The following is a 24,098-nucleotide window of genomic DNA, read 5'->3' as shown; positions in this document are numbered from 1 at the left end:
TTGGTTGTATTTTGTTCTGAAGGTATTTTCTTCACATTCAATTTTAACATTCAAATATGGTTTTAAAATATGCCTAACCATTAATGTATCATTAGTTTCTTTCTCCAGATACTGAAGAGAATAATCATGGGCTGAGAAAGAGTAAAAAAAAAATGACAAAATGTTTGTACCACATCATCTTTTAAAAAATCTATCAAGATTATCTTTTATTTATTTACTTTTTGTTTTTTGAGGTGGAGTCTGTCACCCAGGCTGGAGTGCAGTGGTGCGATCTTGGTAACTGCGACCTCCACCTCCCAGGTTCAAGTGATTCTCCTGCCTCACCCTCCCGAGTAGCTGGGATTACAGGTGCCCACCACTACGCACCCCTAATTTTTGTATTTTTAGTAGAGTTAGGGTTTCGCCATGTTACCCAGGCTGGTCTCAAACTCCTGACCTCAGGTGATCTGCCTTCCTCGGCCCTGCAAAGTGCTGGAATTACAGGCATGAGTCACCACTTCTGGCCTATCTTCACTTTTAAATACCATGTTATTTCAGCCCTAAAGTGATGATTTTAGGCTCTTGAAATACTGGATATATCACCTAGATATGCCTTTTGACCAAACTGAGTATCAGTGCTGTAAAGAAATAGTCTAATCTTGTCATGTTTGAAAGCTCAAGTATTCTTGTCTTTTATAGCCAGCTTGAAAGTTTCAGATTTATTCTCAACTTTTCCTGCAACATGCTCAAAAGACACATGTTCAGTTGACCATGATAAGCTTGTTTAAAAATTTTTCACTCTTTCCTTATTGCTTATTTTGCCTTTTTTCCTCTATGAATAAAGCAAGTGTATGCACAGCCTCTTTTTTCCAATTGTGGAGATGAAAGCAGAGGATAATATAATAAATCTTTATGTACCTATCATGCAGAACTAATAAAATCTATCTTTTATTTATTTATTTTTTTGGTAGAGACAGGGTTTCGCCATGTTGCCCAGGCTGGTCTTGAACTCCTGAGCTCAAGCGATCCACCCACCTCAGTCTTCCAAAGTGCTGGGATTATAGGTGTGAGCCGCTGCACCTGGTCCAGAACTAATAAAATCTAACGTTTTGTTGTATTTGCCTGCTTCTATATTATAAAAGAAATAAAGCATTATTACAAAAGTTGAAGTTCCTTTACTACCCCTTTCCAGTTTCATTCTCTTCTCTCCCATCCTCTCCAGAGAAAACCACTATTGTGAATCTTAAAATTTATATGAATAGTATCATACTATAGATACCATTCTGCGTCTTTTTTCTCCATTTATCATTGTTTTTGAAATATGTTCATATGGATAAATGTAGGTGGGGTACAATGGCTCACACCTGTAATGCCAGCCCTTTGGGAGACTGTGGCAGGAGGATCACTTGAGCCAGGAGTTCGAAACCAGCCTGGGAAACATAATGAAACCCTGTCTGTATAAAACAAGACAAAAAAAACCAACAGCAACCACAATAAAATGATCTATGTATATATATAGAGAGAGGGAGAGGATGCTGTAGTCCATTGATTTGAACTACTAGATGAAATTACATTGGTGTATCACATTTTATTTTCTGTTCCCCTTTTGATGGATATTAAGGTTATTTTCAGGTTTTGCTATGTGTAAAAGTTTAGGACAGTTGTATACTCAGAAGTAGAATTGCTAAGTAAATAGTTGGGTTTAAATTTTGCTAGAATTACAAAATTGCTCTCCAAAGAAGCTTTACTAATTTATATTTCCAGCAGCAGTTCATGAGTTCTTTTTTTCCATACCTTTTTAATTGGTATTGTCATACTTTTTTATTTTTGAGAAATGTTATCTTGTATTCATAGTTCTCTCAGAGCTACTAAACTTGATCATTCTTTTTTCTTTGCCCTTTCTTCCTGTATCCTGATTCCAAAATACCTTTTCAACTAGTTAAAGTAAGTAATCATTAGTCTGCATGGAAAAAACTCTTTTATCATACACTTTAAGCGGTATACAAAACAAAAGCTCCCCTGTGCACTGCACATAAGAGCCTATTGTTTAAGTATACACCCATAACAATATGTTAAGTTGTTTGTTTCATATATACTGTAGCTTTACCAGAATTGAAAAGTGAAGTATTTGCTCTTTGGCCTCTGAATGTTAAGGTGCTAGGGTTCTATTCTAGATCCTCTGCTCCTTTCCATCTTTACTCCCACTAGTTGATCTTATCTAACCCCATGCCTTTAAATGCCATTGATTTTTAAATTTTTATCTTCAGGGCTGACTTTATCTCTAAGTGCGTAATTGGCATCTCCACTCAGATGTCTTAAGGGGTATCTCAAAATTGATATGCCTATAAAAAAAAAATCTTGATTTTCCTTCTCCCACCACTTTCTCTTCTTCCAGTCTTTCTACTATGAGAATTTTTTTTTAATTTTAATTTTTGGCATCATTAAAAAATTAAACATATGTATACTCTGGGTTACATTATAATTGATGAGTTTAATGAGACTTCAATCCCCCATTTGCATTTTTGTTTTTGAGGTTTGGTGTCAAATTTCACTGTGGCAATCCAGTGTGAAAAGAGGAAAACTCAATTTACTGTGTAAATGTCCTTACCAAAGGAATCCCATCTGATGCAAGGATTTTAAGTAGTCTTTTTTATTTTATTTTTTGAGACGAGGTCTCGCACTGTCGCCCAGGCTGGAGTGCAGTGGTGCCATCTCGGCTCACTGCAACCTCAGTAGTCTTAATGGAGAAAAGTGGGAAAGGAGTCGCCGGACAGATAGATGAGAACAGTGTATATATATGCATAGTTCTCAAGTATTTTATCTGTAGCATAACCCACATTATAAGTGGTGTTTTAGTTCAGCAAAGTATCACATGAAATTTATGTTGTTAATGTGAATTTTATTGATTTTGAAGTTTTTTTATATTTAAGTTTGTTTTTGAAATAGTTTTATAATTGTACAATTATAGGCATTGGGCATTTGTACCCAATTAGTAAAATACACATAAGTAAAGCCAACAACAGAAAGTTGTTTGTAACAGGGGAACTGTTAACATTTTATTTTTCTTCAGTGAAGGATTGAATCAGTAAATTATGATTTATTTAGGTTTCAGCATAGTATTCAGCTATAGAAAGATGTTAATGATGCATCATTTAATAAGAAATGAAGTTGCAGAACAGTATATATAGCATGATAGCACTCTGTAAATAAGTAAATAGAGGATGCGTTTGTGTAGGTGTGTAAATAAATGATAAGTGGATCAACAGAGGTCTGAAAAAGGTTTACTTCTCAGGAGAGAAGTTGGATTGTTTGAATCGTCCTTATTGTTTTCTCTTTAACTTCTTATTATGGAAATTTTAAGCATATGCAAAAGCAGAGTGAATACCCAAATGAATCTCTATGTACCTATCACCCAGCTTAAACAATTGTCAACTCTTGGCTGATTTTACTTAATCTATATTCATCCCACCTAGTCCCTGTGTTTTCCCCTGGGAATCCATATACATTTATCCCTCAGTGTCCACAGGGGGATTGGTTCCAGGATCCCCACAGATACCAACATTTGTGGATGCTCAAGTCCCTTATATAAAATGAAGTAGTATTTGCATATAACCTACGCATATCCTCCTGTATACGTTTAACCTCTAGATTAATTATGTAATACCTAATACAATGCAAATGCTATGTAAATAATTGTTATACTATATTGTTTAGGGAATAATGACAAAAAGCTTATCCGTGTTTGGTACAGACACAGCCTTTCATTTTCATTGTTGTTGAATATTTTTGATATTGAATATTTTGTTGTCTTTGGTTGGTTGAATTTACAAACACTGAACCCACAGATATGGAGGATCAACTGTAATTTCATCTATAAGTAGTTCCATATGGATTTCTAAAAGAAAAGCATTGTATCCTTCTATTCCTTGGCGCATCTTTTCAGTCCTGGGGACTTGTATCCTACAGTGCTTGGATGTGTGCATGTACATTGCCTTTGCACTGTATTTTCTGTTTCTTTCTGAAAGCAACAGTCTTAGTTACTGGATTTCTCAGACTGGTCCTTTAATTTTCTTATCTTTTCCATGTTCCATTTTGAGGATAATAATAGTTAGTGCCTTCCTCATAAGCAGGTTGTGAGGCTCACTTCATTGTCTGGCATAGTAATTGCTGTATAGATAGGTTCTAAATATTCTCATCATTATCATGATCAATTTTGTCTGTATAATCTACTTTTTGCAAAATTTCCTCAACTTTATTTTCCATTTTTTCTCATGAATTCTTTATTTTGGCTATCTTAACTTTAATTTTCAAGAAAGAGTTCTCAGTTTCTTATTTAAAAAAAAATTCTGTTCTTCCTCGTTGGTGCAGTATTTTCTTTTGTTAATGATAGTTGTCCTTTTGAAATTTTCTTACGTTCTGTATACTGTTTCTCAGAACTTCTCCCAATCGTCCTCTTCCACTTATCTTTTTAAAGAAAGAGGTGGGCGGGAGGGAGGGAGGCAGAGGAGAGAGTGGAAGGGAGGAGGGTAGGGGAAGCTAGATTTAAATATAGGCTTTCTGAGTACCTGCCCTCCCTAGTCTTTTCAGGCATATAGACTGAGCTACAAAAACCAAAATGTTAATTCATTTAATAAATATCTCTTTTAGCCCTATTATGTGCTAGGCATACTGCTGGGCACTGGGGTGAAAATCGTGAATATTACAGGCACAATCACTGCCCTCTAGGTATGGGGTAAATTGCAGATAATTGAAGAAATATAATAAAAATTAAAAATAATAACTAATCAAATTGATATTTATAATTGCAAACTGTGATATGCACTAGGAGAATGTAAAAGAGAAATGTAGAATCAGGGATGGCTCCTTTCAGGCACTGATGAATCCTGAAGGAAGATGAACTATTAAGTTTGTGGGAGCGTGGGAAGCGGTGTGCCAACTTGGATGGCTAGCATGTGTGAAGGCCCTGGGGCCAAAAAGAACTGAGCATTCCCGGCACAGAAGGAAGGTCTGGGAGGTTGGGTACTGAGCAAGTGGGAGGGATGGCTGGAGAGGATGAGCAAGGAGGTGAAGATGACAGTTTTTACAGCTGTTAGAAGAGCAAAGTTTCTCAAAGACAAATTCAAAATAAGACGTGCTGTAGCAATGCAGATAAAGTGCAATGCGAGTTAAGAGGAAAAGTATTTTGGGGAGAATCAGGGCAGCATCTGAGTATAGAGGGATTAGGTATACTAAGGCACAATTGAAATATTTCAGGCTGTGTTCAGGAAACAGTTTGACAGGAATACATGAAGGGGAGCAGTGGGAGGTGAGGCTGGAAAGGTAAGTTGGAGTCAGAGTTCTGAGATATCAGGCTGAGGAATTTAAATTCTTTTGTAGACATTTGAAAGCTTTAGCACATTATAAGCACAGAGCACAGGTGCAGGGAGGGACAGTCCATTGTGATTGGTGGCAGTGGGACCTGAGAGGTAAAGGAGTGGAGTAGGGGAATGGAATAGGTTAGTCTAGTGAGAATGGAGTAGAAGACACAAGAACAGGTGCAGAGTGAAGGTATAAACAAGGCTGAGATGCTCTGAGCCTTTGAGCCTGGAAAGAGACTGCAGGGCCATTAACAGACACTGGAAATACAGGGAGAGGAACAGGTCTAAGAGAGGAGTCTTCACTTGGGCTGATCAGACTAGCCCCAGGAAATCAGTGGCTATTTGGTTCACCTGGCCTCTGCAGCACCTAAGCTTTTGCTGGCAGGAAGGATTCCTAGACAGCATTGTTGCGTTGGTTAATAGTGGAATGTTGCTTGTTGGGAGATTAAATACAGCAGAGTAGGTACCAGGATAGAACTTGGGACAGGGCAGGAAGGAAAAGGCTACATTTTGGGAGTGGAAAAAGAGAAAACTAACCAAAGTTCCTGAGATGTCTTTGTTGTCTTTCCATGGCCCCATCCCACCCCTAGCCTGTTGCTGCTTTGAAAAGCCAAGATTTAACAAAGTCATTCCTCTTTCTTAAGATGTTCGCCTATTAAAATGCAGATGCCTCTGGGGAGGGGTAATCTGTTCAGCCTTGTCACGTATTAATACATTGTCATGATTAGGTGCTTTCCAGGTAACAGCTTTCTGAAATCAGCCCCTTGTAGTGTAAGACAGATGATGAGTGTATTTTGATTGGAAGAGAGGGTTAAGGGAGAGGGTTGAAGGTGGGGCAGGAGATAGAATTACCATATGCTCCAGCAATTCCGCTTTTGGGATCTACCCGAAAGAATGGAAGGCAGGGACTCAAATAGGTATTTGGATGCCAATGTTCATAGCAGCAGCATTCACAATAGCCAAAAGGTAGAAGCAACCCAAGTGTCCATTGACAGATGAATGGGTAAACAAAATGTGATGTATCTGTATAATAGAATATTATTCAGCCTTAAAAAGGGAGGAAATTCTGACTTATGCTACAGCAACATGGATGAATCTTGAAGGCATTATGCTAAGTGAAATGAGCACTTCAAAAAAGGATGAATACTACACGATTCCACTTACATGATGTACCTTGAATTCTCAGATGTAGACGCAGAAAGTAGAGTGTTGGTTGCCAAGGGTAAGGCGAAATGGGGATTGAGTTGAGTGACGGTTCAGGGGTTCAGTTTGGGAAGATGAGAAAAGTTCTGGAGATGGATGGCGGTGATGATTACACAAAAATGTGAATGAATGTACCTACTTCCACTTAACTATATACTTAATAGATACATTACAAATTTTGTTATGTATAATTTTGGGTTAAAATAATTTATGTATATTTTACCATTAAAGCAGTGGGGCAGGTGTGAGTGCTGAGCTATGGTGGGATTCTGAGTGGCAGAGATGCATGAGAGCTCCAAACTCTTATATATTGATGACACTGTGTCTAGAGGGGCAGGCCATGCAATAAAAGGGAGGCCCAGGTAGGGTAGTACATCCACCTAGCTACCTTTGTTCTTTTATTTTGTTTTCTTCTGTGCTTTGATTGGAGTACCTGAAAGTGAGTTTGCAAGTTATGGATCTTTGGGGTCAAGCATAACGTTTGTGAAGTTTAAACCAATTTGTTGAATCAAAACACATTTTAAAATAATTTTCTAGTATTTTTAACTTAAGTGTTACAGATTTTGATATGATTTGGCTCTGTATCCCCACCTAAATCTCATGTTGAATTGTGATCCTGAGTGTTGGAGGTGGTCCTGGTGGGAGGTGATTGGATCATGGGGGTGGTTTCTAATGGTTTAGCACCATCCCCCTAGTGGTGCCTCATGATAGAGTTCTCATGATCTGGTTGTTTGAAACTGTATAGCACCTCCCCTATCTGTCTCTCTCTCTCTGTCTCCTGCCTGCCATGTGAAGATGTGCCTGCTTCCCCTTTGCCTTGCACCACAGTTGTAAGTTTCCTGAGGCCTCCCCAGAAGCTGAAGCCTATACAGCCCACAGAACTGAGCTGATTAAACCTCTTTTCCTTATAAACGACCCAGTCTGAGGTGTGTCTTTATAGCAGTGTGAGAACATACTAATATAGACTTATTGTTTTTTAAAATGCTGTAGAAATATGTAAAATAAAAGTAATTGTTCACCAATTTCTTTGTCTTGGCCTCAGCCCCCTTACCCACTGGTAGCTACTATTTGAGTACTATACGAACTGTCCTGCAGTTTGTTTTTGTTAGTCTAACATTATGTCATTTTATACATACCACACACATTTATTACTCAGGTCTACAAATTTGAGCCCTTAAATAAACAAATTTTGCATTTAATATTAAATTGTGATCTAGCATATGCAAGATTAAAATTCAGTTTCTTTAAGGCTTGCTGAATAATAAGTAATCTTCTAAAATAAATACATATCCGTGTCATGTGTTGTTCATGATGGTGTTTATTCAAGGATTTTAAGTTTTCCCCTCCAAAACTTTTACAGATTTCAATTCTACAGTGCATGATTGTCTTTTTCAAATGAAATATTTGCCCCTACATAAGCAAAATACAACATTAAATGAAATTTTTAAAGGGAGTGAAAAAATCATCTACCTTCCTCACAAATTGATTGTTTCATATTTAATTTTAGTTGTTATTCATATGAATGTTTATTTTATACTCTGTAAATACCATATAAAAACACATCATTGGCGTTAAGTGAGAGTGACACTAGGCAGTCATCCTTCTAGAATTTTCAAGTCCAATTCCTGTTAGCAAGCTGGATCCTCAGAAACCCTTCTCCATCCTCCTGTTTTACTTCCCACAGCAATGCCTTTGCTGAGTTGTTTTCATAGTATTCCTTTGCTTTTTGTTGTTGTTGTCGTTGCCCAGGCTGGAGCACAATGGCGCAATCTGCTCACTGCAACCTCTGCCTCCCGGGTTCAAGCTACTCAGCCTCGCAAGTAGCTGGGATTACAGGCACCCGCCACCATGCCCAGCTCATTTTTGTATATTTAGTAGCAACGGGGTTTCACCATGTTGACGAGGCTGGTCTTGAACTTCTGACCTCAGGTGATCCACCTGCCTCAGCCTCCCAAAGTGCTGGGATTACAGGCGTGAGCCACCCGCCCAGCCCTCCTTTGCGTTTTTGTGGTGGGTAAGAAAACAGCCACATGAAGATTATTTCTATAACTTCTATACAATTAGTGGTGCAGTCAATAAAGATTATATTCTTTAATATTACTTAATATTAAAAGCCATGGAAGAAATTTATCTTAGAAGCTAGCCTGAAAAAAAGTCTTTCCTAGTGAAACCGTGTTGCTTTTACCAATGAGTGTCCTACAGCCCAAAACATGATTAACTTTTATGTTTTAGCTGTTGAGATGCTCACAGCTAAACTTAATCTCAATTGCAGTAGCTTTTATTAGCCTAGGCCACTGATTCTCAACTGGGGCTTGGGAGACATCTGACAGTATTTGGGGCCATTTTCAGTTGTCACAACTAGGAGGAAAAAGGGTGCTGCTACTGGCATCTAGTGGGCAGAAACCAGGGTTGCTGCTGAACACCCTAGAATGCATAAAACAGCTGCCTCCAACAAAAGAATTGTCCAGCCCAAACTGTCAATAGTGTGGTTGTTGAGATACTCCAGCCCACATTTATGGAATCGACTCACACTTTTGAGCGTTTTAAACTTATTTTATTGTATCTGCCATATACATCTTTTTGATAAACTGCTTCAAGTTATTTTTTTCAAGTGGAGCGTGTAAGTCATAAATAAACGTGACTTTGAATTTTTAAAGTTTCTGAAATGTACATTGTTTCGATATTCTTTTGTGACATCCTTTTGGTTTTGGTTCACCATATTATAGAATGTTTGTACTATCTCCTTTTAATTTTTATCTTTCTGTTCATTATTATTATGTGTTAGAGATTTTTTTGGAAATCATGATGTACCCTTTAACTGCTTTTTTTTTTTTTTTTTTTTTTTTTTTTTTTTTTTTTTTTTTTTCTTGTTACAAGGAAAAGGTGTCTTACTTTCAAGGGATTTTTACTTTTGAGGTTCAAATGTTTTTAATATCCCTTCTCTGAGCTTTCATTTATCATTATTGTGAAATGTCATAAGATTTCATATTTTCTTATAATCTGATTCATTGTGTTTGTAAATGCCGGTTTTAAGTTGGCTTTTAAAACCCACACTGTTGGTCTAGTGAGTCAATGTATTGCTCCCCTGGGCTCTTGCTACCAATGAGCTGCATGTTTTTGATGCTGTTTTTAACATTATTTTTACTTCATTTTATTTTTATTTTATTTTTGAGATAGGATATGTTGCCCAGTCTGGAGTGCAGTGGTGCGATCATGACTCACATAGCCTCAACCTCCGTGGCTCAGGTGATCCTCCCACCTCAGCCTCCTGGGTAGCTGGGACTACAAGCACGAGCCACCTTACCCAGCTAGTTTTTTGTAGAGAAAGGGTTTAACCGTATTGCCCAGGCTGGTCTCGGTCTCCTATGCTCAAGTGATCCGCTTGCCTGGGCCTCTCAAAGTGCTGGGATTACAGGTGTGAGCCACTATGCCTGGCCCCATTTTTATTTGCTAATTTTTAAAAAATTTAACTAAAATTTAATTTAATAATTCCCATGAGAGCCTGTGATAGGTAGGAAGAGTTCTCTGTTTTTGTTGCTTTCATTATTGGTGTCCAGATTATTTTCAGAATATTTTCACTGGGTTCCACATCTACTGATTATGAAACTAATTTTTTTTTTTAATTTTATTTGAGACGGAGTCTCGCTCTGTCTCCCAGGCTGGAGTGCAGTGGCATGATCTCGGCTCACTGCAAGCTCCGCCTCATGGGTTCACGCCATTCTCCTGCCTCAGCCTCCTGAGTAGCTGGGATTACAGGTGCCCGCCACCACGCCCAGCTAATTTTTTGTATTTTTAGTAGAGACGAGATTTCACCGTGTTAGCCAGGATGGTCTCGATCTCCTGACCTCGTGATCTGCCCGCCTTGGTCTCCCAAAGTGCTGGGATTATAGGCATGAGCCACTGCGCCTGGCCATGAAACTAATTTTTTAGTTACTTTGCTTCCATCTTTAGTTGTTGATATTATAACATGGTCATATTTATAGCAGAAATTGTTTTTGTGTGTATAATATCCCTTTTTCATTTGTATCAGGTGTGGGGTTGTAATGTTACTTTATTTTTACATGTTTTAATGTTTTTTAAGTTAAGGTTTGTGTTTTTAGAAACTAGTAGACTCACATACATGTGGTATACCTGTATTTGCAAGAAATAATACAGAGAAATTCTGTGTACCCTTCACCTACTTTCCCCCCATGGTAACATCTTGCAAATCCGGAGTACAGTCAAACTACAGAACATTTCCCTCAATACAAGGATCCCTCATGTTGCCCTTGTATAGCCACACCTACTTTCCTCCCATCTCTGCCTTCTCCTTAGCAGCCACTAATTCTCCATTTCTATAATTTTGTCATTTTAAGAATGTTGTATAAATGAAGTTATATAGTTATGTAACTTCTTGGGATTGGCTTTTTTCACTCAGCATACTTCTATGGAAATTAACTCAAGTGTTTACATGTATCCATAGTTCAATTCTTTTTATTGTTGAGTAGTATTTCATTATATGGATATACCAGTTTATTTAACCATTCACCCAGGAGGGCTTCTGAGTTGCTTCCAGTTGTTGGCTATTATGAATAAAGCTGCTATAAAAGTGTACAGGGTTAAATTTCCACCAGCCAATGTATGAGTGATCCTGTTTTTCTGCATCTTCTCCAACATTTGTTGTTGTCACTGTTTTTCATTTTAGACATTCTGATAGGTGTATGGTGCTGATTGTGGTTTTAATTTGCATTTCCTTCATGGCCAATTATTAAGAACATCTTTTCATGTGCTTATATGCTACCTGTATCTCCTGTTTGGTGAAATGATACTTCTCTACTTTTCTGTGTCTTCAAAATTCTCTTTGATGAAATGTTTAAAAGTGAACCTTTTTTATTTCTGGTTTTTAATTTCTTTTCCTACATCAGTTGCTTTTTGTTACCAGTATGTGGATGTTCTGTCTATAATTTAAAACACTGGGAGAATGAGCTTCTATTTCCTTCTCCCTGCTATTTGCCATATGAATTTTTTTTTGTTTTTGTTTTTGTTTTTGTTTTGAGACAGAGTCTCGCTCTGTCATCAGGCTGGAGGTGCAGTGGTGTGATCTCGGCTCACTGCAAGCTCCACCTCCCGGGTTGAAGTGATTTTCCTGCCTCAGCCTCCCAAGTAGCTGGGATTACAGGCGCATACCACCACACCCAGCTAGTTTTTGTATTTTTTAGTAGAGAGAGGGTTTCACCATGTTGGCCTCTATCTCCTGACCTCGTGATCCACCCGCTTTGGCCTCCTGAAGTGTTGGGATTACAGGGGTGAGCCACTGCACCCAGCCGAAATTTTTTTTTTAAATAATGTTCTGGAAGTTTTCTGATCAATACAAGAAAGAAAAAACATATTTCTGACCCAATACTAAATCTTTCATTCTATGTAGGAGCACTTGAGTCTTTATAAAACCACCTCAGTGTTAAATTCATTTATTGGTTTTTTCAACAAATGCTTGTCGGCCATGTCAGGCACAGTGCTAGGCACTGGAAATAAAATAGTGAGTCTTCCTCCAAATAAAAGGAATCTAGTGGCCAGGCACAGTGGCTCACGCCTGTAAATCCCAGCACTTTGGGAGGCTGAGGCAGGTGGATCACCTGAGGTCAGGAGTTCGAGACCAGCCTGGCCAACATGGTGAAACACCGCCTCTACTAAAAATACAAAAATTAGCCAAGTGTGGTGGCGTGTGCCTGTAATCCCAGCTACTTGGGAGGCTGAGGCAGGAGAATCGCTTAGAACCCGGGAGACAGAGGTTGCAGTGAGCTGAGATCGCACCACTGCACTCCAGCTTTCTTGGGCAGCACATATACTAAAATTGAAACACTACTGAGAAGATTAATGTGGCCCTGCACAAGGATAAATACAAACTTTGAAGCACTCCCTTTTTTTTTTTTTTAACTTTGTCCACCAAGCCTCTACAGTATGGAGCTGTCAGTGGGACTGGCACTCCACACTGAGGGAGGACCATGTGGAGAGGCCCTGAAGTTGGAGAGAGCCTGAATCCAGAGAGATCTGCAGACAGGCCTGGGGTAGGGAAGGCATTTCAACAAAAAGAGCTGTGACCAATGGAATGCTGCTCAGTTTATTTCATATTCCTCTCTGTGTAACTTTGATCTTTGTAGTTTTAAATGTGATCAACTAATTTTTACATTGCTGACTTAGTAATGTTTTCTGTAAAATTTTAACCTTTTGGGGGGGATGTGGGGAAAGTTTTTTATTATAGTTAAATATACATAAGAAAATTTGCCATTTTAACCATTTTTAAGCATGAAATTTGGCATTTTAATTAAATATATAATGATACTTTGAACGCTGTGGTCTTTTGAAGATTTTAGACAGGAATTTCTGTTTCAGTCTAACACATGCTTTCTGGGACTTTCTACCATTAAATAATGTTTTGTTTATGGATTGATTCATTTATTTATTCAGCATCTATTTGTTGATTGCATTCTGTACACTCAGCATATTGTTAACATAGTGGGACGCAGTCACTACTCTGATGCCATTTATATTTTAGTGTATAATATGTGTTCTTGGTTTTTGAATGTGGTATTTTTAGATTAAGCCACCCATGCCTATTGAATGTGAATCTACTTTGGTCTTAATGGGTTTGTACAATCTATTTGAGGATAGTTTTAGTATTTTAAATAGCACCTGAGTTCATTAGAATACTATCTGGCAACTCTATGATTAGAGTTTTGTTCAGACTTTAGAATTAGTGTTACATATACTTCATAAAACATAATGGGTGATATTTTTGCTTTTTTTTGTAGTATTAGCTAAGGAATATGTTCAGCAGCAAATAACAGAAAACTTTACTACAGTGGCTTATAGCAGAGTTGTGGAACTAGGCCTCTTTCACCTCTCATTGCCTGTCCCTGCTTCGAGCTGGTTATCTTGTACGTGTGACATGGGCCTTTCCATCAGTGCTTTCTCAGAGTCAGGAGCTGACCAGCAGCACACCAAGGTGTGGTCATGCATCCTAACCAAGTCCCACTCATCTGGGACATTCTTAAGATACATTTATAAACTGCTTCAGCAGTAGCACTTTATATTTGTATGTGTGTGAGAATTTACAAAGCTCTTTGACATGTGATCTCATTCAATCTTCACAAATAAGGAAAACAATTCAGCTTGCTGAAGATGACAGTGAGGAAATGGCAGAGATGGGGTTCAAACCCAGTTATCTCTAGTCTAAGTCATATGTACACTAGAATAATCAGGCAGAAAAAAAGCCCAACGACTCTCTGGCATGTTGGTTTTGTAGATTCTGGAGGAAACGCCTGATGCCAGGTGTTGCTGCATTCTACTGCATTCTACTGATATTAAGGACTGGAGTCCTTCCAGTCTCATCATACAAAATGGCAATCTTGAATACAGATGGCCCTTCTATTACTCTTGATTTCACCTTCAGGGTATAGTTGTTTTTATTTTTTAGTAAACTTATTTTTTGAACAGTTTTAGATTCAGAGCAAAATTGAATAGAAAGTACAGAAGATCCATGTACCCCTGCCCTCACACGTGCATAGCCTCCATCACTATCAACATCCCACACCAGAGTGGTACATTTGTTACAATTAGTAAACCTCTATTTACATGTTGTTATCACCCAAAGTCCATAGTTTACATAGGATTCACTCTTGGTGTTGTACATTCTATGGGTTTGGACACATGTATAATGATATCCACAATTATAGTATCAGTAAATACAAAGTAGTTTCATTGCCCGAAAAATTCTCTGTGCTGTCTTTATTCATCTTTTTTCCCTACTAACCCTTGGCAACCACTGATTTTTTTTTTTACTGTCTCCATAGTTTTGCCTTTTCTAGAATGTCATATAGTTGGAATCATACAATATGTAGCCTTTTCAGATTGGCTTCTTTCACTTAGTAATATGCATTTAAGTTTCTTCCATGTCTTTTCATGGCTTTTAGAGCTCATTTATTTTTAGTACTGAATACTATTCCATTGTCTGAATGTACCACTTTGTTTATCCATACACCTGCTGAAAGACATCTTGGTTTCTTCCAAGTTTTGGCAGTTATGAATAAAGCTGCTATAAGTCATCTGTGTGCAGGTTTTTCTGTGGACCTATTTTTAATTCATTTGGATAAATACCAAGGAGCATACTTGCTGGATCATATGGTAGGTGTGTGTCTGGCTTTGTCTTCCAAAGTGGCTGTACCATTTTGCATTCCCATCAGTAATAAATGAGAGTTCCTGTTGCGGCACATTCTCACCAGCATCTGGTATTGTCAGTGGTCTGGACTGGGCCATTCTAATGGGTTTTTGGTGGTATCTCATTGTTTTAATTTAGTCCCCAAATGATACAAGATGTTGAACATCTTTTCATATGCTTACTTGCCATTTGTATTAATATATCATCTTGGTGAGTTATCTGTTCAGGTCTTTTGACCATTTTTAAGTTCAGTTATTTTCTCATTATTGAGTTTTAAGAGTTCTTTGTATGTTATGGATAGCAGTCCTTTATCACATATGTCTTTTGCAAATATTTTCCTGCAGCTTGTGGCTTGCCTTCTCATTCTTTTGAAGGTTTGGCTATTTTTATTATGAAATAATTTTTACCTGCCATACCTTCTTATTTCATTTTTCCTTTTGGAACATAGGAAATACATTTTTTTTAATACCTTAGTTTGTTCTGTGCTGCTATAGCAGAATACCTGAGACTGAGTTATTTATTCAGAGTAGAATTTTATTTTATGCAGTTCTGGAGTCTGGGAAGTTCAAGATCAAGATGCTGGCAGGGTTGGTTGTCTGGTAAGGGCTGCATTCTCTGGAGGGTAGGCATGGCAGGAGGAAGGGCAAGGGAGAACAAACTGCCTCCTGCAGGCCCTTTTCTAAGGGCACCTGATCCATTCACGAGGGTGGAACCTCATGGCCTAATCACCTCTTAAAGGCTCCACCTCTTAATACTATCACAGTGGCAATACCTGAATTTTGGAGGGGACATATTCAAACCATAGCGACCACCTTTGTCTTGAGTTTCAAGTGTACAATATAAAATTAGTCTGGCCTTTTAAAAATCCACTTACCTAATCCATTTTGATTGGTTATCAACTTGAATGTTTTTGTAGTAAGTTTTATTTCTAAGTTTATTTTTGCGTCCTCTTTTTCCTACAACATTGACTCTTCCTTTCTTGTACCTTCTAATAATGAGAAATTTATACCTTTTTCAAAATACAAATGACTCAGTGTTTAAATACTTCTGTAGTCATAGTTTTTTCCATGTCTCCCATCTGTTTACTTATTTTCACTAATTCAGCTCAAAGAAGTTTATTGAACACATACCATGTTCAGGTACTCTCTCTGGGTTACAGACTCAGGATGCAAATAATAATGCAACTTATAATATGTATAAGGATGTATCAGGACACAAATTATAAAATAATACAACTACAGGCTCATGTAGACATCAGGCTTTATAAACAAAACTGGATGGAATTTGCTTTATTTTTACGCTTTTCTTCCCATCTTTATATAATCAATAATAACTTTTAACATTCTATAACTTTTTATATCATTTTAATGGCATATGTAATTTATTGCTTATTTCAGCCTCACAGATTCTTGACACTTCCTCTGTCATTCTACTAATATTAATAAATATTTTATTTTCCCATTTCAGTGTTAAGAGAAATGAAGTGTTCTCTGCAACTAGCAAACTCCCTTACTCCTTTAGAAAAAACATAGTGCTATAAATGTCAGACAGGCATTTCTCTGGTCACTCTTGCTTTCCCTTAGATGTGAAAGCTTCCTAGGGTCTGGATTCCACCAGAGGTAAACCTATAGTGACTCCTGATTTAGCCAGGAGGAAGGAAGTCTGTGCGCCAGTTTTAGGGAACAGCTTGTATATGACAGCTCTCAGAACTTCAAGTCTCAGAAATTCTAAAACAGGTTTGGATGGTTGCCAACTCTTTGACATGTTAAAGACATTGAGAGTAGGGCAATGATCTTTTGATACTACCATGATTTCTTATAAAGAAGATTATAGTAGGCATATAATCTCAGACTACAGAAGGTTTTTCTCTAGTAAGGAACCACCTCACACTGACACACATACACATATTCACTGTATCTATCCTAGTTGCTCTCATTTTTCTGAGGACCAGTGATAAGCTGGCTCCATACCGAACAGACACTGTCCATAGGCTGGTGAATGGGGAGCTCTACTTGGGTCCTAAAGCCTTCTCTTTTCTAGTGTGGCCTTTAGAAGGTCTGGAGCTGTTCCTCCCATTTGTGATTTTCCTGGGTGTCACAGTTACTCTGAGCTGGCTTCTTTTCCTAAAAGTCAAGAGTGGCTTCAGGCCACTCTCCAGATTGGTCATCTGGTGTGCATGCTCACTGAATTCACATCAGTAGTAACCCAGATAGCATACAATTTAGAAAAGTCAGTCTCTTGGTCAACAAGGACAGTAATTAATTTAAAGGCACACAAATAACCTTGGGTGTCCATCTGCTACTGCTGTTATTTATTGGAATGGCTCATAATTTGGCTGTGTCTCTTTATTCCATCCTGTTGAACAATCCTGACTGTACACATTATCTTTCAGCGGTCTTGCGAGTGGCTGGTTCCTTGCAGAAGAGCACAGAAGTGATGAAGGCCATGCAAAGTCTTGTGAAGATTCCAGAAATTCAGGCCACCATGAGGGAGTTGTCCAAAGAAATGATGAAGGTGACTTAGGCTAGCCCTGCTTTCCTTTCCAAACCCCGGAGTCACTCTAAGCAAGTAGCAGTGGTCCAGGGATGAGGGTGGGTGGGGATGAACAGACTACACCTGCTAGACAGAATTAATTTTAAGGAGTAGCTGTTAACATTGATCGAAACCATTTGAGCTCAGCATGGCAGAGTCTGGGTCAGATTGCCAGAGTGTTCTGTAGAAGTAGCAAAAGTCTACCCAGAGCTCTAGAGGAGGTGGGGGATCCAAGGAGCAACCATTTAGGGATCAAGGAAATAAAGTTTGTAGGGTCCAACATAGGCAAGGAGAAGGAAAGAAACTTGATTTACAAAAACAGGCAGAGACCATATTTGGCCTGCAGCAGCAGGTCAAATTTGCTGATCCCTGTTTTAAACTAAAAAAGGAGAGACTGAGAATCAATAGAAAGCATGTAAATACCTGCCACCCCCAGAATCAGGGTCTGGCAAGGACCTGTACTCGTGGCCTTCAGACAAGGACAGGGATAAAGAAGGCATTGTTGCCGAGCCCCGGCAGCCACATACTGTCCTATCTCCTAGTCTGTTCTTCTAGCCATCTTGAGAGGGAGGGATTTTTATCCTCTTTTTACATAGACAGAAACTGAGTCTTTGGGTCATCAGGTAGTTTCCCTAAGGTCACCTTGGTTGTAAGTGAAGATCTGGAGTTGGGGCACTGATGTCTGACCTTATCACTTGAGTTGTCACAGTGGAAATGAGGATGGGAGGTCCCTCACACAGATGCTGTTTCATGCTTCAGACCTGCGACTGACAACCAAGAGTGTACACCTCAAATTCTTGTATAGAGGCTGTGCATAGAAATCGCCTCCCTTAGTCTCAGTGAATTTCATTTATGAACTTGAATTGTATACAGGGTTTAGGGCATGGGAGAGAGGGGCTGGAAAAGAAAATTGCAGAAAAACAACATAGAAAGCCCAGGGCCCAGGTTGTTTGAATGAGAAGTCCTTGGGCAGTAGCAGTAAGGAAGGAATGGGTCAGGAGGGTATGTCCTTTACAAATAGCATGTAGGTGTCTTGCCCCCAAGTTGGTGATCACTGTTCATCTAGAACCAGATAATAATATCATTCTTGGAGTGCCTTCAGGCTTGCTCATTTTAACTCAGAGCCACCAGGATCTGAGAGGGAAGCCTTTTTCAGAATCTGGGATCTTTTTCATAATGGTTTCTGAATACTGGGAGTAATACAGATTTGGAAGAAGGCTTGCGTCTGGTAGATTCCGAAGGCCCCAGTAGGGGCTCAGCTTCACAAGGGCAGGAACACATCTTAGTCATTCCGTTTATCCCCAGGCCTATTGTGTGGCACAGAGCAGGACTTTGATGAATCGTTGCTGATTGAATGAATAAATAAAGGACAACTTCTGCCTCCAGAGTGTGAAGGGCTATTACAGTTAGGATTCTGGTGGACTCTTTTTAACCAATTAGCAAGCATTTATTGCACTTCTTTTACAGTAGCTCCCAGTACTAAGATGATCCCATTCAGGAAGGCCCTAGGGTTCCACCTGGGTGAACATGAACTTGAATTTATTTGTTCATTTTGGTTGGATAGAACGGATATGAGGATGGGCAGAATAGGGTGCTAGTTAGATTCAGGCAGGCAGGATAGAGGGTTGCTTTAAATCTGAACCCTTCAGCATAGTCACTGAGAATTGTACCCTGGCTGAGTACAAGGGAGCCAGGGCCGGAGCTGCTACATGTGACTTTCTGCTCCTTGAATCACCAGAACGTCAAGGTACAAAGCAAGGGACTTAGTTTTTTCAGGTGGCAAGACAACCAGGGTTTTCTTTTTCTAGCAGCTTCTCAGAAACCTGAACCCATGCCCTCCACCACAGCCACTCAACCCCCCAGTACCTGTTCTGCCCAGGGATGTCAGCAGCCCCCTTGTTGACTTTGGAGGTTGCTGTTCCAACCCTTTGCTTCAGTAACAAACAAAGAACATTCAATAGGGCCCTATCTGGGAGTTGAGGAACTGCTGAGCACAAAGACTGCAGGGCTAGGTTGGGTTGGGCCAGTGTTAAAGCTATTTGCTTGTGTCCTGCAGTGGTGCCGTGCTGCCTTGAGAAGAGAGGAGGCTGACTGGCTGGCTCCTGCACGCTGCCAGGCACAGGACTTCCAGAAAAGTGTCTGGCCTTTACTTTGTTGGGTCCAGAAATATTGTCTTAGTCCTCCCAGGAGTGGGTGATCAGATTTTGGTTAATTGATCCTTGCAGATTACCCCATTCTGGCAGATGTAACCTGGACAAGTTGAAGTCCTCTCCAGGCCTTTTTTGGCTTCTGCCCTGCTGTTGGCATTTGTTATCACAGCGTCTACTACGGCTCCAACTACTTTTCATACCATATTCCAACCCCTGTGTTCACGAATTATATTTGCAGCGTTAGGGCAGATGCTTCCCAAAACGGCACTGGAAATACACTCATCTGTCAGCGAGCTGTTTCTCAGGTGCTGCCATTATATTGAGTCTGGGTTACTTTAGGAAGCTCTGCTGACAGCCAGTAGTAGCAATCCCCACCCCTAGGGTGTTAAATTTAGAGAGCCATTTCCCTTTGGGGGTTTTGCATTTCTGCAGAGAGGACAACATCCAGTGTTTCCTTGGCCAGCTGTCTTGTGTGTCAGCCCTTGAAAGGATGGACTGGACTTAGGCTCGAGCTCGGTCTAGGTGATATGTAGGGTGTCTGATGGGAACAGATTTAACAGTTGACCAAAGTGACATATTTATTCTGTGTTTAGGCTGGGATCATAGAAGAGATGTTAGAGGACACTTTTGAAAGCATGGACGATCAGGAAGAAATGGAGGAAGAAGCAGAAATGGAAATTGACAGAATTCTGTTTGAAATTACAGCAGGTATGACCATGAGATCCCTCCTTTCTTCTCCTTTTATGGCCATTCTTCCTGCATTCACTAAATTAGCTAGTAGCTTTTTCTTTAGGCATTAACTCCCTTCTACATTTTTAACATTTTAGAGTATACAGCTTATTTCTTGAAAAATAAGCACAATATCCATAACCATCTTTTAAAAAAACACAATTCTTAAAATTTTTAGAGTTTTCTTGATTTTAAAGGAAGATACTGCTCTCATATACTGCTGTTGGGATTTTAAATTGGTATAGACTTTCTTGAAAGCGATTTGGCCGTAGCCATTCAAAAGCCCTTGCCCTCGCCAGGTGCAGTGGTTCACGCCTGTTATCCCAGCACTTTGGGAGGCTGAGGTGGGTGGATCACTTGAGCTCAGGAGTTTGAGACCTGCCTGGGCAATCATAGTGAGACCCCATCTCAAAAAAATATGTATTTAAAAAAAAAAAAAGTATTTGACCTAACAGATTGACTTCTGGGAGTTTAATGAAATAATTAAGAATGTGCTGAAATATTTAACTCAAGGATGTCTGTAGTAGCATTCTTTATAACAATGAAAAGTTTGAAGGCCAGGTGCAGTGGCTTATGCCTGTAATCCCAACACTTTTTGAGGGAGGCCGAGGCAAGTGGATTGGTTGAACTCAGGAGCCCAACCTGGCTGGGCAACATGGTGAAACCCTATCTCTACAAAAAATATATAAATTAGGTGGGTGTGGTGGCACATGCCTTAGTCCCAGCTGCTTGGGAGACTGAGGTGGGAGGACTGCTTGAGCCCAGGAGGTCCAGGCTGCACTTGGCCATGATCATGCCACTGCACTCCAGCCTGGGTGACAGACACATCCTGTCTCAAAAAAAAAAAAAAGTTTGAAATAAAAATAAAATCATTTGTGTTCTATTTATTTTAATGGTATACTATATATTGTGATAGATGATACAGAAATAGACTCATTAACATGGAAAGATATTTACAACATGTGATTAAAGCCTTTTAACTGAAATACATACTTTTGTGTAAAAACATGTCTATAGAAGTCTGGAAGGGAGATGATAAAAATGGTAATCTCCAAGTGATGGTTAATGAGTTTTTAAACTTTTTACTTCTAGATTTTCTGAGTTTTATGTTTAAAAAATGGTGGGGTTTAATTTTTGTTCATTTGTTGGTTTTAAGTTGTTGGGGAAAGGAAGACAGTTACTTCAAGAAAATATTTTGTGAAGATTTAGAAACAGTTTAGTTTTATTCAGAAAGAAGATTTAAAGTTTTCAGTAGCATTTAGGAATTTAGATTAGGAGCTTCAAAACCAAGATTCTTAAAATCCTTACAATTATTATGACTTTGGCATCATTACAGGTAGCTATTTGCACATTTCCCAGAGTGAGTAAAACCCCCCATAACAACTTGATTTACGGTCCCATTTTTGTATCTGGTCAGATTGGTCCAGGAATGAAAAGCAGGGAAGATTGAGGGGCTGCTTCCTTAAGCCAATGTGGTGTTCATCTTCGCTCTTTCTTTTCAGGGGCCTTGGGCAAAGCACCCAGTAAAGTGACCGATGCCCTTCCAGAGCCAGAACCTTCAGGAGCAATGGCTGCCTCAGATGAGGAGGAGGAGGAGGAAGAGGCTCTGGAGGCTATGCAGTCCCGGCTGGCCACACTCCGCAGCTAGGAGCTGCCTACCCCGCTGGGTGTGCTCACACTCCTCTCAAGAGCTGCCATTTTATGTATCTCTTGCACTACACCTCCGTTGTGAGGACCATTTTGGAGAAGGTTCTGTTTGTCTCTTTTCACTCTCTGCCCAGGTTTTGGGATCACAAAGGGATTGTTCTTGTAAACGTGGTGTAAATAAATGCATCATTTTTAGGAGTATGTACAGAAATATCTTATTGTGGGGAGGAAAAAGAAATCCATCTTCTCATGAAGCAGTTCTGAAAATACAGGTGATGGCGTGAATGTCGAAGATTCTACTTTTGTCTATAAAACACTGCATAAATGAATTTTAATAAATTTTTGCTTTAGCACTTGGCCCCATTGTAGATTGCCCTGTGCAGTAAACTTTCAAGGTGTTGGCTGCCCCAGATTGCTTCATTTGTTGGGCGTGGAAAGAGTTGCGATGGCCAGGCATATGGGATTTGGAAGCTCAGCAGAACTGACTTCTGCTCTGTGGATGCTGCTCCCCAGCTTTCACAGACATGGCATGGCAGCCATTCTTTTATCTGTTTAACCAAGAGAATGCTTGGGAATTGTGCTGCTTGTCCTGTTGGCTGGTGGCTGTAGTATGTCCTGGGGTGTGTATGTGGGTCTATTTAGAGCTTCTGTCCCTTCCTTCCCATTGCAAGTTGCACCCAGATCAGACAGCTGCAGGACTAGGTCTCTTTCACCTCTCACTGCCTGTCCCTGCTTTGAGCTGGTTGTCTTGTGCATGGGACATGGGCCTTCCTATCCGTGTTTTCTCAAAGTCAGGAGCTGACCAGGAGCACACTAAGGTGTGGTCATGCATCCTAACCAACATTCACTCATCTGGGACATTCTTAAGATACATTTATAAATCATTTCAGCAGTAGCACTTTGTATGTGTTGAGAGTTTACGAAGCTCTTTGACATATGCGATCTCATTTAGTCTTTACAAATAAGGAAAACAGCTCAGTTTGGGAAGTATCAGAGCTGGGATTCAAACGCAGATCCTCTGGTCCAAGTTGTATGTGCACTGAACTAATCAGGCAGGCAAAAAGCCCAGCCACTGTCTCACAGATCGGTTTTTGTATATTGTAGCAAAATCTTGAAACAATGGGGTCCTGCCAGTTTCATCATACAAAATGGCAATCTTGGCTGGGTATAGTGGTTCATGCCTATAATCCCAGCGCTTTACAAGGCTGAGGCAGGAGGCTGTCTTGAGAATAGGAGTTCAAGACCAGCCTGGGCAACATAGCAAGATCCTGCCTCTACCAAAAAAAAAAAAAAAGTCATTCTTGAGTCCAGAGGACCCTCCTATTACTCTTGATTTCATCTTTAGAGTATAGTTTAAAAAGTTTTTTAAATAAAGGATTTTTTTAAATCAGTTGTAGGTTCACAGCAAAATTGAACAAAAAAATTTCTCATATATCCCGTCCTCACACATGCACAGCCTCCCACCACTATCAATATCCCACACCAGACACATCATTATTGCCTGAAATCTATAGTTTACATGAGGATTCACTCTTCGTGTTTTACATTGTATGGACTTGGACAGATATATAATGATATCTTCTACAATTATAGAATCATATAGAATAGTTTCACTGCCCTAAAACTTCTATGTGCTTCACCTGTTCATCCCTTTCTTCCCTAATCCCCCAGCAACCACTTAAAAAAAATTATTTTAGGTTCGGGGGTACATGTGCAGGTAAACTCATGACAAGGGGGTTTGTTATACAGATTATTTAGTGCCCAGGTACTAAGCCTAGTCCCCAATAGTTATTTTTCTGGTCCTGTCCCTTTTCCCACCCTCTACCCTCAGGTAGGCCCCAGTGTGTTACTCCTTTGTGTCCATGTTATTTCGCTCCCACTTGTAACTGAGAACATGCAATATTTGGTTTCCTGTTCCTGCATTAGTTTGCTAAGGATAATGGCCTCCAGCCCATCCATGTTCCTGCAAGGGATATGATCTCATTCTTTGGCAACCACTTTTTACTGTCTCCCTAGTTTTCCTTTTTCTAGAATGTCATATTAGAATCATACAATATGTAGCCTTTTCAGACTGGCTTCTTTCACTTAGTAATATGCAATTAAGGTTCCTCCATGTCATTTCATGGCTTAATACTGCATTTATTTTTAGCACTGAATAATACTCCATTGTCTAGATGAACAGTTTATCCATTCACCTATTGAAAGACTTCTTGGTGTAAAGCTGTTGTAAACATCTGTGCAGGTTTTTCTGTGGGCATGTTTTTAATTCATTTGAATAAATACCAAGAGCTTCAGTGCTGGATCATA

The 24,098-nt window shown here is 39.5% G+C and overlaps 1 protein-coding gene and 1 non-coding gene across 4 annotated transcripts in view; both read left to right on the top strand.

The window, feature by feature from the left end:
* Positions 1-24,098, top strand: part of LOC105465405 (charged multivesicular body protein 3) — a 120,288-nt gene extending 96,190 nt beyond the window's left edge. For all 3 annotated transcript variants that reach the window (XM_011713874.2, XM_011713873.2, XM_071077043.1), the window contains 3 exons: positions 17,126-17,247; positions 20,009-20,123; positions 21,647-24,098. In XM_011713874.2, coding sequence (XP_011712176.1) covers positions 17,126-17,247; positions 20,009-20,123; positions 21,647-21,792 — 383 coding nt within the window. In that variant the 3' untranslated portion in view covers positions 21,793-24,098. The remainder of the gene's footprint in view (positions 1-17,125; positions 17,248-20,008; positions 20,124-21,646) is intronic.
* LOC112423792 (U6 spliceosomal RNA) lies at positions 12,342-12,443 on the top strand. Its single transcript, XR_003014343.1, has one exon. It is a non-coding gene; the product is annotated as a U6 spliceosomal RNA (small nuclear RNA).

The sequence above is a fragment of the Macaca nemestrina genome, chromosome 13 (assembly GCF_043159975.1).
Source record: "Macaca nemestrina isolate mMacNem1 chromosome 13, mMacNem.hap1, whole genome shotgun sequence".
In the NCBI taxonomy this organism is placed as follows: Eukaryota; Metazoa; Chordata; class Mammalia; order Primates; family Cercopithecidae; genus Macaca; species Macaca nemestrina.
The sequence above is the reverse complement of the archived record's forward strand: the minus strand, read 5'-3'. Positions and strand labels throughout refer to the sequence as shown.